General features: G+C 40.1%; 1 protein-coding gene across 12 annotated transcripts in view; it reads left to right on the top strand.

Moving 5' to 3' along the window:
* SPAG17 (sperm associated antigen 17) overlaps positions 1 to 17,152 on the top strand; it is a 97,755-nt gene extending 80,603 nt beyond the window's left edge. For 9 of the 12 annotated variants that reach the window (XM_027653304.1, XM_027653310.1, XM_027653309.1 and 6 more), the window contains 15 exons: positions 18 to 254; positions 640 to 822; positions 2,571 to 2,684; positions 4,057 to 4,102; positions 5,749 to 5,836; positions 6,298 to 6,351; positions 7,953 to 8,055; positions 8,676 to 8,772; positions 9,640 to 9,738; positions 9,876 to 10,027; positions 10,452 to 10,621; positions 11,510 to 11,570; positions 12,872 to 13,016; positions 14,192 to 14,329; positions 16,998 to 17,152. In XM_027653304.1, coding sequence (XP_027509105.1) covers positions 18 to 254; positions 640 to 822; positions 2,571 to 2,684; positions 4,057 to 4,102; positions 5,749 to 5,836; positions 6,298 to 6,351; positions 7,953 to 8,055; positions 8,676 to 8,772; positions 9,640 to 9,738; positions 9,876 to 10,027; positions 10,452 to 10,621; positions 11,510 to 11,570; positions 12,872 to 13,016; positions 14,192 to 14,328 — 1,686 coding nt within the window. In that variant the 3' untranslated portion in view covers position 14,329; positions 16,998 to 17,152. Of the gene's footprint in view, positions 255 to 639; positions 823 to 2,570; positions 2,685 to 4,056; positions 4,103 to 5,748; positions 5,837 to 6,297; positions 6,352 to 7,952; positions 8,056 to 8,675; positions 8,773 to 9,639; positions 9,739 to 9,875; positions 10,028 to 10,451; positions 10,622 to 11,509; positions 11,571 to 12,871; positions 13,017 to 14,191; positions 14,330 to 16,997 lie in introns of all 12 variants that reach the window. The other 3 variants (XM_027653305.1, XM_027653301.1, XM_027653303.1) reach the window with 3 other exon arrangements.
* Positions 17,153 to 18,723: the final 1,571 nt, after the last annotated feature.

The following is an 18,723-nucleotide window of genomic DNA, read 5'->3' as shown; positions in this document are numbered from 1 at the left end:
TTCAGTCAGAACCAGAGAGTGTTGTTCCTCCAAATCTTCAGTCAGAAACAGAGAGTATTGTTCCTCCGAATCTTCAGTCAGAGCCAGAGAGTATTGTTCCTCTGAATCTTCAGTCAGAACCAGAGAGTATTGTTCCTCCGAATCTTCAGTCAGAACCAGAGAGTATTGTTCCTCCAAATCTTCAGTCAGAACCAGAGAATATTGCTCCACCGAAACTTCAGTCAGGGACTGAGGAAGCATCTTCTCCTCTTGAGGTATGATTGTTTCAAAACTGCCTTTTCCTGTTAAAGCAATAGATGATTGTCTCTGTGGGGAGAAGGAACTCTAAACAATAGGAATATTAAGTTCAGTTTATTAAGCAGACAAAGCAAGGGGTAGACTGTGTCAGGGAACATGTAGTCCCCTTGGGCTTCTTTTACACTCAGTGAGGGGATATAGCAATTATAAGGGGAGTTAATCTTGCCAGATGAAGAGGTTAGATAAATTGTTCCCAGGAATCTACCAGCTTAATTGTCTAGATTCTTAATTCTGTACGGAGAACATATGCTTTTCAGCTGAGACACACATTGCTGATGTCTGCATTTAGTCGGTAATATTAGTAACTTCTTGCTCTTTTTGCTTGTTCTTCTCTATGTTCAGAGGAAGATCACAGATCCCTCAGTCAGAACATGTATTTGGAAGGGTCTCTGCATTGGATCTGCGGAGCAGTCGTGCTTACCAGTACCTGTGCGTAAATGTCCTAATAAACTGGCAATCCGTCAGCTATTCCAGTATAAGCCACTCAGTGATGAACTAAGAGAAAAGCTGCATCTTTCCCTCAAGGTACTACAATCACATTTATTCATTCTTCCAGTAAGTAGTTCAGGGCTGGGCTTCGCGAACAAAGATTTGGGGAGGGCTCTTCCCATGTTTGTTACAAGTGTGCTGGTGGCTAAAAAGGCCAATATGAGATAGGCATGTCTGGTTGCAAAAGGCACAGCGGAAAGACTCCTCAGGTGGTATATTTTGCAAGACACGATTCTTTCTGTGTTGTCTTTTCTCCTCGAGAGTGATCCTGCGTGCTTTCTCAAAAGCATCAGCAGCGTTACAGATGGTGTGTCTCCAGAGCTCCCGATTGGAGGCCAGAGTAGACCAGTTATGTTGATCAATATGGCCAAGGCTGAGATGTTGTTTCAGGGAGTCCTTGTATCTTCTCTTTGGGGCTCCTCTCGTGCAGCAGCTGGTGGCAAGTTCACCATAAAGCAAGATCTTAGGGAGGCGGCGGTCCTTCATCCTTGAGACATGCCCTGCCCAGCGCAGATGTGTTCTCAGCAACATGGCCTCAATGCTTGTGATTACTCCTTGTTCTAGAACAGACATATTAGTCACATAATCACATAATCCAGTAAGTAATAGAGAACAGATAAATAGACAAATTTGGTATCAATGGCGGGGGAGGGGGCGATTGGAGCTGAGACTGAGGCAACGGAGATGGGCCAAGGGGCTCGGAGGTGCCCTGCGTAGGTTTGGACGAGGGCAGCCAAAAAGCAAAGGACAAGGAATGCGGGGGAATGCCTTCCCTTGCTACGTGGCAAGTCAACCTGATGCTTCAGCTGAGATAGAGAGAAGCAAAACCAAGCAGGCTTTTTCTGGGTAAGGACTTTGGTGAAAACTATTTGGGGTATAAGACTGAGCCAAAAACCCGGAAAATCCTGCAACCTGGGGAGGAAGAGTGGACCTGAAGTGGAGAAGTCCCTGAAATGTTACTCCCTGGGAGGAACCTTCAAGAAACAGGGAGAAAGAACTCAAAAGCTGACTCTCTGTAGCTCGTGATGCAGACCTGATGAAACAAGTGTTCCCTTGCAGCTCAGGAGGAGACTCGGCAGAGTTCGAGCAGCTGGTAGGGGTGAAAAAGGCTCCTTCCCTGGTACCCCCATGAGAGAGAGACTTTAGATATCGCCCTGAAGGTTTTTCTTCTGAACTGATGTGGGAGGGCCCCAGGGGTGGTAGAAATTGTATTAATACTGTGTATTTATTTGCTTTTTAGTTTCTATAGTTTTTATTCTGTTAGTAATAAATTTTGATATAATTCCCCCATGCTGAGTTGTACCTGTCTGAAACCTTCTCTCTCACGTTTGAGGCAAATTGTGGGGGGACTTGGAAATTGGAATTTTTGGGAGCTTTCAAACCGCTACAGACATCAAACAGTAGGGAGATACAGATCACAAACAATATTTGTTAGAACACCTTTTATTCATTAAGCTTATGTTAATAATATAGATAATATAGATTTAGATTAGATATTAGGAAGAAATTCTTTACTGTGAAGGTGGCGAGACACTGGCACAGGTTTCCCAGATAGTTGTTGATGCCCTGTTCCTGGAAGCGTTCAAGGCCAGGCTGGATGGGGCCCGGAGCAACCTGCTATAGTGGAAGGAGTTAGATGATCTTCAAGGTCCCTTCCAGTCCAAGCCATCTGATGGTTGTCTAATTACTTCCACAAATTCTTTTCTCTGTACATGGGTCCCTTATGTCTACCTCTGCAAAGAAAACATCTACCTCTTTCTTGCTCTTTTTCATTGTTCCGCCAGGAATATATGGACAACATTTTAAAGCATGAAAATGAGCTGGAAGAGATGAATGTGAAAGAACCAAGAACAGAAGAGGAAAAGGAGAATGCTGCAAGTCTCCTTGAACTGGTTACAGTGAGAAAAATACAGTTTTTAACTACTTTTTCCAACAAAAACATTGTATTGCACTGGAAGTGTGACCCTTGAAACACATCATTGTCCGGTAATAAAACAGTGAATGTCAGGATAGAACAGTGCCAGCTATGCTGTAGTTTAATGTTAAAGCAAAGCCACACAGTATTAAGGTGGGCTACTGAATGGCATTACTGCCATTTGGGGAAGCATTGCTCAAAACACTTCAGGAGTTTGACTCTACTGAATGATATATTTCCAAACACACAGACCCAAATTACCGAAATCTGTATATCCCCCAGCCTTGGGATTTCCAGTCTGTTGTTATTGCACTGGGAGACTTATTTCAACCACAGCCGCCTCCATAGTAAGAATTTAAACACTGCTTTTGGGATCATACAAAAACAATCTGGAGGAATATTGTTATTACTGCTGAGCAGAATTTATATATTTTTTGGAAACTGTAATCTGCTAATTTGCATGGATATTTAGAGTATGGAAAGAAAAAGGAGAGGAATAGGTAATAGGAAAGGTGGGTATATGGGAGAAGAGGGTCACAGCTTCTCTGAAAACAGGAACAGAGAAATGTTCTGCCAGTAACTCCACCTGCCTCTGTCCTCTAGGCAGACATTGCTTTGCTTTGATGAGATCCAGGTGCTGAATCTCACATGCTGCTCAGTTCCAGTGAACTTGTCTAGTGACTAATTATTGTTGATTGTCTTGGCTACCATGAGCACATTTCCAGGTACAGATTTCACATTGGGCAACTCTTTTCTGAGCAGTAGTCGCACTATGCTCCTGCTGTGACCCAGGTCTCCAGTGTTCCCTACCTCTGTTACAACCTAGACTGTCTGGTCGCAAGAACTCTGCTTTCCAGTTAACTGCTTCAGAGACAGCATGAGAATAAAGGAAGCACTCTAGTTTAGAGTCTCTTAGTCCTCTTTCACTTTACTGTAAACCAGCAACATGAGAGTTCTGAGTAACAAAGCCTACAAATTCCTGAACGCATTTCCCGTTTGACTTGTTGTTGTGACCATGAGTTTTAAATCTGGTTCAAAGCCTTTGCAAAAGGATTTGAGTTTGATTATGAATTAGTTTAGTTGAGATCATAAACAGCAACCATATAAAATACAAAGCCATCTGTGAAGTAGGTCATCAAGAAGGAAACAAATACGTTTGGACCAGGGGAATTGTACTTCATTTCCTTTTTTCCCAGCTCATGTTTTCTAACATCCTGAAATACCTCCATTCTTGTAGTCACATTGTCAGGTAACAAGATAACACTTGTTTGGGATAGAAATCCTTTGAACAAGATGCTGCTGTTGTGATTTTTTTTTTTTCTCACATGATCACAGCTATTCCTTCTTCATTGCAGTCCTTCCCTAACTGGGAGAAGTCAACTGAAAATCTCAGTGATAGAGGTAATAAAAATTGAATAGCTGTAATTTTTAATTGTAAAATATCATAGTAAGTTTTAAAGTACTGTAATATTATTTTTAAAGAAGGAATATAAAGGTGAATTCATCTATGTGCTATGTGCATGCTTCTGTGTAAATTTCACAGGTGATTAGAACTCGTTAGCATCAAAGATTCAGTACCTCTAAAAATAATTCCTGTGTTTAGGCATGTGTATTTGATATTGTGACTCACATTTCCACATGTAGTAAGTTTTCTTAGGTATAAAAACTATGACAGTAAGTGCTTTTATACAAGTATCAATTTTTCAGACAAGTTTTTCAAAGCAACTAGATGAATCCTGATAATTTACAAGACTTGAAAATCTGATCTCAAATGATCATGTGTTTTGGTTACATTAACCTCATATAAGGAAAAACATGGAGCAACGTATTAGCTTTCCCTCATGAATTTCTGTTAAAATTTTCATAATACACTTTTTAACATTAATTACTGTTTTCAGTATGTACAAATAAAAATTAAAATGTCTGTTTCTTTTAAAAATCCATAAGCCTTTTCCATAGAAAAATCCATAACCTTCTATCCCCTAGTGATGGTAGTTTTTAAAGTGTTATTTTTCTGCCCTTCCTACTTTATCAAGAGTATTTCTACTTGTTATAAAATAGCATGCTATGCAAAGTAAATGAAAACTGCTGCAACAAATGCTTGCTACAGTTTCCTGATTTAAATGGAGGTGCAATTTTAATGAAACATTATTAATGAAGAAGATAGTGGGAAAGAAAAGCTGTTTAAAACAGGTAAAAATAGAAAAAGAGAAAAATATATTTTATGGTGAAAAAGCTGAACAAAAACCCACACTAACATTTTGAAGTTTGAACTTATGTAATTCCCAAAACAGTAAGAGATATTGTCGTAGTCTAATAAGATCACATCTGTCAAATACTCAGATTTCATAAGTTTTGTCACAGAAATTTGTTTTCAACCAAGGAAATTTCTTTGGACTCACAGTTTACGTTCAAGGCATAAAATAAGCAACACATTTTATAAAATATGTCAGCAGACAGGGCAACTCTTTATTACAGCTGGTCATAATCTTAAACATGGAAAGACTGCACTTCTCAATTATACATATTGAACTAGTTGTTCCTTCCATGAGAATGTTGATTATGGCTGCTTCACAGCTACAATTAAGCACAATTTAAGCAAGCTGAATGTAATACAGGTCCCTGAAAGCCCACATTATTTTCTTCAGCTGAAGATAGAGACCTGGAATGTTGCTCCCCAGTCAGAAAGTGGCTGAATCTCAGCAACTTTTCCTCTTTACAGGTATTTGATTTGTATCTTTTCAAGGTTCAAGATATTCAAGAACATAAAGATATTTCAGGAAATACAGGGTTGGAGTGTGAACTTAATCATCCTTTGCTTCTCATCCTTTCTATACTGAAGTCAATTTCTTATCTGTTAAAGTTCTGAACTTGATTTTGGAATGGAGATCTTTCTGCCTTTTCCCTCAAAGTAACAAAGTCTGTGTTAGGTTTTAATAAAGTGATGGAAAGATGCATTAAAAATATATCCTTCAATGTTTTTTATTCATAACACTTAGCACTGCTTAGCAGAGCGTGCACATTTAATAATACTCTTTACCTTGCAGCTCATGTGAGTGAACTGTATGAACAGGCTTCTCATCACACAAAGAAGATAATCACTACACAAAGAGAGGACCAACAGCAGAAGTTAAGGTAGGACAGAACAGAGAGAACTGATGCAAGTGTAAATAACACACAGGATGGAACCAAGCACACAGGCAAGGCAATGTACTTTACTGACTGTCATTAAGGACTGGGACCTGGATCTCTAGATATATATCACAGTGTTTTAATAACGTGTCCTATGATTATTTTGTACCTCTGTGCTTCTCTTTCCTTATCTGAAACATACTTTAAAGTTTTTTGGGAAAGGCTTTTGAATGTTTGTTTGATTGAATGATCTAATAAAAATGCAGATATGTCCAAACTATTTTGTGCAAACCATACAAGTCCAAGCCAGGAGTCACCTGAGGTGTTAACATAACATATTCTCATAAAGAGCATTTTCTTTCCAGCGGTATCTTGTAAATATTTTTTTTTGCTTATAGAACACGATGCTAGTTTTCTCATTTCCACTACTCTCTCTGTTTTGGGGGTTTTTTTTGATCATTCAGCCCAGAAGGAGTAACACCTATGTCCAAGTGGCAAACCAGACTGGAACAGCACAGGTAATAACATTAGTAGGTTGAACTTATTTTATGAGTCAGCTTAATCTGCGTTTGTAAAGAATGTTATTGATTTCACCATGTCTTGGGTAATAGTCCAGGGACTTGCTAGCAAATAATGGGGTATTTTCTGCAACAGAAACACTGAATAAATGATTTGAGCCTCTCTTTTTTTTTTTTCCCCCAAAACCCAGCAGTATGACTGTTAACTTAGACTATTCAAAACAAGACTGAAGTCAGAAGCCCTGTGTTTTGTTTACTGGTTCTGCCACTAGTGTGGAATATACTGTATACTTCTTATTTATATTGACAGCTATTTAGGAAATTCAGTATTTCTTAGATGAACCAGAGTAATGTAAAAAAGTCCCATGAGGAGAGGCTGAGTGAACTGGGATTGTTTAGCCTGGAAAAGAGGAGGCTCAGGGGAGACCTCATCACTCTCTACAACTCCCTGAAAGGAGGTTGTAGCCAGGTAGGAGTTGGTCTCTTCTCCCAGGCAGCTATCAGTAAGACAAGAGGGCACAGTCTTGAGTTCTGCCAGGGGTGGTTTAGGTTAGATATTAGGAAGAAATTTTTTACAGGCATTGGAATGAGCTGCTCAGGGAAGTAGTGGATTCTCCGTTCCTGGAGGTATTTAAGATGGGACTGGATGTGGCACTTAGTGCCATGGTCTAGTAACCACAGTGGTAGTGGATCAGGGGTTGGACTTGAGGGCCTCATAGGTCCTTTCCAACCCAGCTGATTCTATGATTCTATGAATTAATATTATAATCAGAAACTTGCTTTTTCTTTCTTATTTTTGTAAAAGGTTAAATAGCAATTGAAAACTAACTTATCTTCCATACTTCTTCTTAATTACTTTCTGAATTGCATGAAATAAACCTTTTAGAGTTTCAGAGTTATATTTTAATATAGCATTCCACACTATTTTGCATACCCTTAAAAAAATTACTTTAAATACATATGCCAGCACACAAGAACATCATGGGCAATTCTGGCTTTAAAACCAGATTAAGTATGATTAAAAGTGATAATTTCATGGCTGATATTAGACCCTGCAAGTCAGTGAAACTCTAGTAGTGTAAAACTGGGCTAAAGGAAGCAGAACATAAATGGTCTTTACTCTGGTGAATCTTACCTTCAGAAAATTGAACAGAATTTTCTGTATCCACAGACCCATCAAGTTTTCCTGTGATAAAATAAGGAAATTAGATTAATTTTGTGTTCAAAATTTCAGCAATGGATCTGAAATACCAATTCTTAGATTTAAATGTTTGTTGGAAGTTTGAAAACACACGACTGGCAGTCCCAGACATGTTCCACAAGATTCAGAGCAGTGGAGCATGCTCTGAGTAGGAGCTCTTCATAGCAGCCAATCCACTATCCGCATGCATTTTGATCAGACCAGTCCATTCTTGATCCATTACTGAGAAAATTGCCAGTAACAAGAATATCAAACCATGTGTGATTAACCAGGGAGAAAAAATACCATTTGCCTTTACCAATTCCATTTCTCAATGTGTAATACTGATAAACAGGGCGAACTCAGTTATAATGTTTTTTTTCTTTTTTTCCCTTACCAACAATGTAAAAATCATACATAGGAAAGAACTTGATGAAGAAAAGGAGACCTTAATGGCAATAAGAAACAAAAGATTTCTTCCATATTTTGAGTCAGAATTCAGCAAAGAATTTTTCGAAAAAAAGGTAATGCAGCTGAAAATGGGAAGAGTTTGTGTTAGGCCAGGTAGTATCAGCCATACTCCCACAGAAAGACGTGGGTTTATTATATCTCAGCCTCAGTTTATCTCAAGAAACCATTACAAAGGACAGTTGTGGCAGAATTAATACTGGGAATTATATGCCCTTGTCAAAAAGAAACATATCTTGAAGACGGTATATGTTTACTGAGTAAAAACTCTGTAAAATTCTTTCTATAAACTCTGGAGAGAGTCTGATTCAGAGCAAAGCTAAACCTCAGGTCTTTTCACTTATCCCTCAAAACCTCTCCCTGCTCATTAGATTATTAGGTAATTAGTAAAACTAACATTCCTAAGTTAGAGGTGACCTTAGGAGCTTTCCTGTTGTAATTTCTCCTGATAAATGCTGTAAGTGCATAAAACATACGCAAAAATGTACATTGGAACCTGAGGTAACTGTGTATCTTTTTTATAGTTACCACTTTGGTTCTACTTATTTGTTTCCTTTATACTCTTTATTTTTATTTTTTTCCTTTCTTTTTTTGCAGGGGGAGGAGAGTGTCTGCTATTTGCTTTTTATATATGCTTATTTGGAAAACATAAGCCCTCTTTCTTACTTTTCTCTAGTTTCCTGATGTGGAAGCACTGTGTATGGAACTTCCTCCAGTTCAAAGAAAAGAAAGTGTGACTTTCCCTCCAGACACAATTAAAAAACCCAGTAGAGGTAATCTATGGTCTGGCAACATTTTAGTATCTTTTTCAGGAGGAAGAAGCCTTTGCAGACATTATTGAATGTGGAAGCACTATCAGCTTTGAATGCAAAGCTGAAGAATTGTGCTATAAATGAGGGGTGGATGGATGCAAAATGCTCAAGAAAAACATAAATGAAATAAACAATAGTTAAGGGTAGATGGGCAAGAACCAAGGAGGCCAAGTTTAGAAAAAGGCTAGTATGGCTGTTGGAAAAAAATGGGAGATGGAGTTCTGAAACTCAGTGGTAAGATGGAACTGGTGCAAAAGCAATATGGAATAGGAAACATGCAGGTTAAGGATAGTTTGGAGGATATAGGAGGAAAGCAGTGACTAGATGACAGGAAGCAGTGAAAGAGTGAATCATCATCTTATGTTTGAGCTTGACAGAATTGAGAGGAATACTTTGGTTCTGCATGAAAAGCAGCCCTGACAAGTTACTGAAATCATTTACAGAGATTAAAAGTCATACACAGCAAAGATTCATGTCAGGAAAACAGTCATCCATTGGGCTTTATCAGACTGCCACTAATTCCCATATTTCTTCATTTTGCAGTCATTATAAGACCTGTGTTAGCTTATCCTTTAGCCCTTTATGGCTTGTTGCTCAGTTAGCCAGAGAACATGAAATGACTAATCACACAATAGGCATTTTTGATCCCTGTGGCCCAGTGGAGCAAAATGACACATGCAGAATTTTCCCAGCCCCTCATGGTTATGTAGACAGCCTTCCAAGGTTGTCTAAATTAAAGTGGCAAAGACGTTATGATTTTTTTTCACATGTTTATGAAACTCATGATGATCATGAAAAACACTTGTCTAAATATTGTTTTCCCTTTAGCAGCTGAACTTCTTGATACTATAAGTGATTCATCACTTTTGCCTGGCCTTCTGCTGCAAGCTCCTTCCAAACAAAATGAAGGTTCCAGCAGCACAACAGGTAAACCTGCCTTCCAGAATGTAATTTGGAGCAGGTTAATATCATTTTATAACAACTTTTTACAAAATATTTGCAATACAAATTTAATCCACCTATTATGCTTAGTTTTTTGTGCTTTTGACATCTTTTATTTCCAGACCTAAACAAGGCTGCAAGATCAGAAGAGGCAGCCTTTCAACATAAAGTTCAAAGTCTGATAGTGAATGCTGCAGGACAGACAAGAAAAGAGAAAGTAATATTACCGTCATCCCTTCAGGGGACAAAACCAAACTCCATACCAAATAAAAAGGTAAAATAACATCTTTCTTGTCAATATTAATATCCTCTCAGTCATCTCTTTTGCATAAAATCTTCACTCTGGAGTGAATACTGGAAGGTACTTTGAATCTGTTTACTGAAATGTGGCAGTTGCAATTCATGCGTGTTTACTGGCAATTCTAAAAGTACCTTTCTTCTCAACTGCTGGGACAAACTCGTTCTGCACCAGGCACCCACATGAAAGGTCAAAGGCTTAATACGTCTAAAAACTCAAAATCAGTATAAATTTGTAGATAATATTCAGAGTGCCTCATCATTTGAGTTTTTACTCAAATTAGGATGTCTTTTTGTAATTCTTGAGGATGAGTGGACAGAAGTCAAACATAGATTAAGTAACTGTAAACTTCACTTGACAGCCACCAACTTTCTCTTTGTCTAATATTTTGTTTGCAAAGATAGAAGATCCTGTGGCAGGAAAGATCAAAACATCTTCTCTTGCAACAACAAGACAGGATCTTAATGGCTTCCATCTCATTCCACCCAGAGTGACATTTGGAGTGTTAAAGGAAGGCTGCACCTATGCAACCACTGTAATCATGAAGAACGTTGGTGTGAACTTCTCAAGGTTAGTTTGAATTTTTAGTACCCTGGTTTTTATCTGTCCAAACAGATCCTGACAAAAATCAAGTACAGTTTCTCATAACAACCACCACTCTAGAGAAAGAGCAGGAATTCTGCCAGCCAGTTTATAAGTCTGCCAGAGCTTTCCATAAGATGGAGCCATATACTAGGAATGCCTCTTCTACCGCCTCTCTACTGCCTTTCCTTTAACAGCTTCTGGTGCAAGTGCATGCTGGTAGCTGTTTTTCAAGTGAAAATGAAATCCACGGGATAAATTCCAGAGTGATGCAAAAGTGGAGGTCATATCTGATCTAATGATCTTTAGCAATTTTAACAGTGGAAGTTGTACACACAAAAGGACTGAATCTCAGATGTCTAACAATCAGTAAGAAATGAGGAAGTGAAACTTCTGGTTTAGTTGATACTATTAAATTAAAGATTATTTCCACAGAATTCATACCAGTATCATGTCTTGTGCAATAGAATCTTATCAAAGGACATTAAATAAAGATCATTAAGGACTCCTGGGTGTGCAATGCACAGGTGTCTGCCAAGATGTTTGTACTTCAGCTTGCTTTGCATGTGTAAGCTTAAAATGCTGATGTTTCACATTCTGTTGTAAGGACCAGGCAGTGTTAACAAGCTTTTTGAAGGCTTATTTTAGCCCAATAATCTGCTCCTTTGGGGGTTTTTTGTTAGAAACCGGAGTCTTGGCGAGAAGCCCAGGAATACCGCTGTAGTCCAGGTTGTACATTGTGATGGAAAGGATGAGCTAACAAATTCTGCTGTCGTTTACAAAAGCAGAGGAAGAGCAGACAGCATGCTTCCTAGATGTGACTTCTGCCTGCCTGAAACAGTTTCTGTCAAACTAATTCTCTTCTCTTTCTGACAGGTTTCGGGTGAAGCAGCCACCTCCATGCACAGGACTGAGAGTGATGTACACACCAGCACCTGTAGGTTACACAAGAGATCTTTTGGGTTTTTTTGAGACTCAGCTGGCCCTCAGGCTGTCTGGGAATAGAGCTGGCATGGTACACCATTTGTTTAAAGATATTTGAAGTGATTCTGGCTTCCACTGTCCCTCTGCCACCTTCAGCCAAGCACCCCTGCACCACCCACCACAGTCTCAGAGCCTGTGCCAGAATGCAGAGGGATAAACATAAAGTTCAGTGTAAAGCAGCAGGTCAAGCAGCGAGGTTAAAGAGAGCTTTTTCAAAGCAAACTTTAACACTACCTCTGAGTTTTCCCCTCCATTTAGGGTATTATTTGTTATATCTGCTCTGTCTTATGCCTAGATTTTATTTCCTGTCCTGACACCTTCAAGAGTTTAACCTAGTAAACTATTGCCTCAGTCCTTTCTTCTCCTGCTTCCAACTATTCTCTGCCTTAAGGCTTTTATTTAGCAAAGCACCATAGCACACTGTTATCTCAGTAAGTAGGAAGCTTTCATGCTTTCTGCTTTTGTTCAGTCTCTCTCTTCACCTGCATATTGTACCTGAATAAATAGTACTGGCCAGTATCCCCACGGCATCCAGGTAATACCAGGCAAAATCTTTGCTAGTGTGTGGAATCAAGAAGCAATGACTTGTGCAGGGAGGCAGTGCCAGAACGCAAGTCAAACCTCCTAGTCCAGAGCCGTAGCCACAACTCAGTACTTAAAATCAGAATAATTTAGGGAGAAGGATGTTGTGGGGGACTGTGTCAAGAGCTTTACAGAAATCCAGCTAGATGGCTGGAAAAATTCCCATTTTCTTCTTTTCTCCACACATCCATCGTTTTTGTATCTCCCTACCTCTATGTTCTTTTTAGAACAGATTATTTATTTCATTTGGAAGGGACCTGCAATGACCATCTAGTCCAATGGCCTGACCACTGCAGGGCTGACCAAAAGTTAAAGCATGGTATTAAGGACACTGTCCAAATGCCTCTTGAATGCTGACAGGCTTTGGGCATCAACCACCTCTCTTTTTGATTCTCTCCCAGCTGGCCCAATTCCCCTTTTTTCCTCTGGAACTTAAAAGGAAATACAAGAGGGGGAAATGTGATCACCTGATAGTTTTCTCTCAAACGACAATGTTTTGTACAGACCTTTCTAGTGAAACAGATACTGGGTAACTGGCAAGTGCAGTAATGTGCTGGGCAGTGAGTCTGATTTCATCAGAAAACACGAAAGAACCACCAGCTCCAAGGACTGCTAGAGGGCACAGGTATGAAACTTGCACCTTACCTGTGAGTAATCCTTTGTCTCTCCTAGGTGGCAGCAGGCTTGGAGGTTGAACTGGAGATAGAGATTTTTGCCATGGTAATTGAAGGGAAAGATACTGGTGGCCTTGAAGAAGTTTCCCATGATATTGAAATATTAACAGAAACAGACACTCTTCTCCTGCCTGTGAAAGCAAATATCCTTTGTTGTCTTATTTCCCACACATATCTTGTAGCATCAACCCCAGAGACCATCTTCCTGTCAGGAGCCTCAAGCGTTGTTTCCAGTGCAGGCTGCTGAGGTAGCAAGCTTTACTGTAGTTTTCAGAAACACACAAATGGATGTTTTCAAAAGCACAACAAATGAACAGTTTAAGATCCTGATGCCAAAAGCAATTTACATTAGAATAACAAAGCTTTGAAAAGTGGGGAAAGGAAGAATGGCAACTCAGAAAGATGAGGCTTTTAAAAGAATAAATGAAAATAACAGGAACTCTTTCCAACCACTCCTCATGAAATTACTCTATTACATTTTTGAATCTATGGTAGCATCTGATGGTACAACCTCATGAGCAAGAAAATGATGTATCATCATAATACTAAACAAGACAAATTAGACAATCCCTGCGGCAGCAAAGATGCAAGCACAGAAGTGCATGAATGCTGTCAGAAATGAGCCCACTGTGGGTTCAGTGGGCTTTTCAGTTCTTTCACTGAGGACAGGGGTACAGTAAAAGAAAATAGCAAAGTCAGGAACTGTTATTTCTCCTTCCCTTGTGTTCCAGAAGCTACAATTATTTTTTTAGATAAAATTATAGGCTCCTTTTTAAGGGCAAGTTCAGAAGGGTGAAGTTCTGTTTGACTTTTAATCAAATATACACACAAAAGCCTGGGAGAAGAGTTATGGAAACCTATAAAAGAAATAGCATGGCAAGCTACATCCAAACATGTCAGAACCTTCATTCACAATAAGGGCCACCCTTATCAAAGAAAAGAGAACTTCAGGGTCTTCTGAGTCTGATCAGAGTACTAGCTAACAGCAACTCCATTAAGGCTTTATATGCTCAGAGGCAACATTGAAACTTCCCAAATTTACTTTGTAGTGGCCCAAAGAAACCTTTCATGCCTGTAATTGCAGAGCTAGCTGCTGTTCTGTTCCCACTCACCCAGTCCTCAGACATACAGTTGCAGACCACCCTCCAAAACATATGCCCTTCCCCAATATTTTACCTGGTCCTTTAATCTTTGAGCTGAGGACAGTAGTCCACATTCAAGACATTTCACGATCTTATTTCCAGAATTCATTCCAAGCCTCACACGTTATTTTAAATAAATGTACCAAAAGGGTTAGACCTTTAACATGACATTCCACCTGTGTTAGCCAATGACATTTATGAGTGCCGCCCAGAAGGATACCCTCAAGGACGGATGGCAGCAACAGTCCGGGTGGTTCCTACAAGCCCCAAACCACGGCTACGGATTACACTACCCCGAAAGCCTTCTAGTTAGCGTAAGTACTGGATGCAAATTAAAGTACAGTTGTTTACCTCCTCTTGGCTTCATCATCAGCATGAACGAACCTCATGGAACTCACAGCAAAGCTGTCATGCACCCATCACACTGACATGGTCACCTGAGACAAGAGAAGGGAGCCACTGTGATGATATTAACCAAAGGATTCATTACAAGAGATCTGCAAATTACTACAACTGCTCAGCTCTATGGAGGCACTCATAGCAGAGCCTCCTCAGTCCTCTCCCAAATCCTTCACTTACTGTCTCCACATTAAACAAGTCCTGGCAGCTGGATTTATTACAGTTAAGCCCTAATAAATCAGCATCTCTTTAACACTTCACTTTCTAAAACCTAGTCGTACTGATGACCCTTTGACACTGACAGCAAGTCTCATAAGGGACAGGAGCCTTACAGATAGGGCAACCTTAATGTGACAAATTCAAATACACACAACCCTCTGCACACACTGTTTCATACACCACATTTTTGTAGCCTCAGACAATCAATCTATACAGAGAATCACAGAATATTCTGAGTTGGAAGGGACCCACAAGGATCACTGAGTCTAGCTCCTGGCCCTGCACAGGACAGCCCTAAGAATCACACCATGTGCCTGAAAGCATTGTCCAAACTCTTCTTGATCTCTGTCAGGCTTGGTGCTGTGACCACTTTCCTGGGGAGCCTGTTCCAGTGCCTGACCACACTCTGGGTGAAGAACCTTTTCCTGATATCCAACTTAAACCTCCCCTGACACAAGTTCAGGCCATTCCCTCAGGTCCTGTCACTGGTCACCACAAAGAAGAGACCAATACCTGCCCATTTTCTTACCCTCACAAGGATGTTGAAGACTGCAATGAGGTCTCACCTCAACCTCCTCCAGGGTGAACAAACCAAGTGTCCTCAGCCACTCCTCGTACAGCTTCCCCTCAAGGCCCTTCACCATCTTTGTAGTCCTCCTTTTGATGCTTTCTAACAGTGTCTTAGAATGGGTAAGTCTTCCTTGACAACAAGAAAGCCTTATTGGGAACTTCTCATGAAACCACCAGTCAACATGTTTAACATTAGGCTGGTGTTTCATCTCATCCATATGAACTCAGATGCTCTACAATACAATTGATGGTGACAGTTTATAAACAGGAAGCCTGTGGATGTTTCTTCTCAGCTCAACAGTCCCCATTTGCTTCATATGTGTAACATTGACATCATCTTTTTCTTTCAACTTTAACATCTGTAAGCCTGCCATGTTATCTAACAAGTCAGTAAAGAAATCCCAGCTGTATCTCATTTCCTCTCCTCTGGAGAAAAAGAAAAGCGACCACATCAGTCAACTCTGAAAAACTTCGCAGACATGTACCTCTGACTGCTGCATCTGCTCTAGGACTGCCCAGCATACATCAAATATAGCTTTTTTTCCTGTTTAAATATCTTCTTACCTTTTCCAGTGTGGAATTTTACCCCCAGAGTAATATGCAATTATAGACTATAAAAACATCCAGTTTAATGCCTTCCACCTTAGGGATTTACAACCTGGAGCTCATCATGAAGGCAGTTTAGACAAACTTCTCTCACTTTGTGTTGAAATGGAAGAGAAATAGTCACCCAGTCAGTTCACATTTTAGTGAGACACACTCTGTCCCAAGAGAAATTCTGATCAGTGTGATCTCCCATTAAAAGCACCAAGTGGAGAGGAATTAACTACATGGTATTCTCCTCCTGCATGGCTACTCTAGCTAATCACAGCTGCCATGGCCATAGCCAAATCTCCCTTCTGTTCTGAGAGTGTCCTTTTGTGAACTGATTGATAATTGCTGCTGAAGCTAGCTACAGCTACCCCATACTACCAAAAAACTGTACCTAGTGCCTCTTTGAACATTACTCCCCCTGAAATCTCCTGGACTCAAAGCCATATCCATCTCAAATATGTCAAGGAACTCTGGACTGGTTGGTTTAGTCTCACAAAACGTGAAACACTGACACTCCTAGGTTAAGTCCTGTAGTTGGTTAAAGATAGTCTTATTCAGCCATCCAGAATAGAAACAGTTAAGTCATTGCAGAGGCACTGTGACCACTGTAACCACCTTTCCAGGTGGTTATCACCAGTCAGTGATTCTCATTGAGACGTGGAAATATCCCTGCAATACTAGACTTCACAATACTAGATCACAAATTTGCCACCCCTCCTAATAGAGACCAACAAGCAAAAATCACTGATCAAGCATCACCTGACCAAACTTAGTTTTATCTCATTTATATTTTCTTAGTTATTTCACATTTATATTTAAAACATTTCACAAAGATTCTCTTAACGTACTCAGAATTAAATACTGCACAGGGAACTGCCCATGAAAATCTTTGGTATTCCTAAGTAGACCACCCATCCTGAATGTGTAGTTATTTTTGTGCCATTCAATTTGTGCAATAAAAGCAAACTCTTGATCTAGTTGAAGCCCATGTAAGAACCCTTTCTCATGATGTTCGCTTCCAACAGCAAGAGGACAAATATACTGAAGCCAGTGTGTAGCAATCACAGTGCTCCCACAACACTTGCAAACAATCTGGACATTGTTATTGGGTTTGCTTCAACAACTGTACAGAGGTAGAGCTGGGGTTTACTGGTTTGGGTTTTTTCTTTTATGTTAATTTTCTCTCCTCTTTCACTACAGGTTAGAGCCCTAGAAGAATAACATGAGGATCAACAGCACTGAAATACCTGAATTTTAGTCCAACAGTAGAGAAACATCCCAATGTAGGCTTTTTCATTTACTTAATCAGATTAAGTGTGAATAAATATTTTTCCTGTTCCCTATTAATGGGAAAAGTGGTCCCAAAATTGCATTAACTTCTGACATGGGTGTCTGAAAGGCGAACAGTGGAAAGATTACAGTATTTCAACCCTAATACAGTACTGAATGGTTCCCAACAGGTTTGTTTTTAAAAAGGGGGTAGGTTTCAGGTGCTGAGGCGCCTGAAATTTTTTTCAAGTACTCAGCATGTAGGTTTCACTGAAGTCAACTGTGAATTCCCTAAGAGAGTTGCTGACTGGCTCTGGTCTTCTAAGTTTCTGTTTGCTTTCACAATCATAAGCTTAACTTTCTGTGTGTTCACCTACCTTTAATTAGCTGCAGACACCAGATGAGGGTTATGAGTACACAAAGTTACACTTGACAGAGAGGGATTCTGCTTATATCCTCTTGTTCACTGTCAGACATGAGGACCATCAAATGCTTGTCTCTCTTCAGAGTGGGAGACTGAGCCACTTAGACACGGCCTTTTCCTCCTCCTTGTTCCTACTTACACAGCAGTGACTAAGAGAAACATCTCAGGCTCTTTTTGTGAGCCATCTTATTTGTGTATCTGAATGCAGTTCTGCTTCCTGTTTATGAATGAATTCATTTCTACCAGGTGATTTTCTGTGCTTCATCCTTTTTCCAGCATTGACATCCTGAGAGAGATGGGGAGTTTTCCTTGATACATGCACATGTCTTGTTCTCTCAGCACTTCAGAGTGACTGAGAATCCCATGACTGGGAATTAATAATAGCTTTCACCAGTGTAAAATGTGAATGCCAGTTTTGTACTGTCTCATTCACACTGTTGAGACACATATTCTGATACAGATTTAAGCTGGCCCTGTACTTGCAATTGCTTTCCTGCTCAGGTTTGTAAATCCAGGGAATTTCACCTAAGAAAGGGCAAGTTGATGTACCCAAGGATATCAGAATTCTAGTATATCAGTGGATTGTTGGCACAGGACAGACCTCTTCCATTTAAAGCATATGCTGAGCTCTCAGTACTGCATTAGTACAGGCCAGTCACAAGTGATACTAATCAGAGAACTAATCAGAGGGCAAGTTCAGCAGGGAAACCTGTGTCAGCAGCTATGAAAGGACAACTTTCCACCACCTAAAAGACCTTTTCTTCCAAGAATTCTTCTCTAATACCAGTGACAGCAAATGGAGACAAAGGTGAAGGAATTTCCCCTCTTCCAACTTAGAGCAAACACCTGTCATCCTAATGATGACTCTGCATCCCAAGCCACTCTTTTATACCTTTACAACCTTCTCACCAGTCCTTGAGTTCATGTGCACCTCTGGCTGTGTTTTTTATCCCAGGCCTCCCAGAGGATCATCAAACAGCAGCTCATTACATAGGTTACATAGCACCTATCTCCATGTCACTAAGGTAAACAGGGCACATCATATGGAGGCACAGTCAGCCATCCCCTTTTGGTACCTGGTTTTGGGATCTCTCTCCTCACTCACCTTGGCTGAGGGTACACTGTGGTGTCACAAGCCACCTCTCCATTTGTAACACTTTTCTTTGTTTTCCCAGTGAGCTTGCCCATTTCAGCAGCAGCTGACATGGACACCAGATGTCAACTGAGTTTACC

Source organism: Corapipo altera, unplaced genomic scaffold (genome assembly GCF_003945725.1).
Source record: "Corapipo altera isolate COAL_440 unplaced genomic scaffold, ASM394572v1 61, whole genome shotgun sequence".
Lineage (NCBI taxonomy): Eukaryota > Metazoa > Chordata > Aves > Passeriformes > Pipridae > Corapipo > Corapipo altera.
This window is presented reverse-complemented; position numbering and strand designations above follow the sequence as displayed.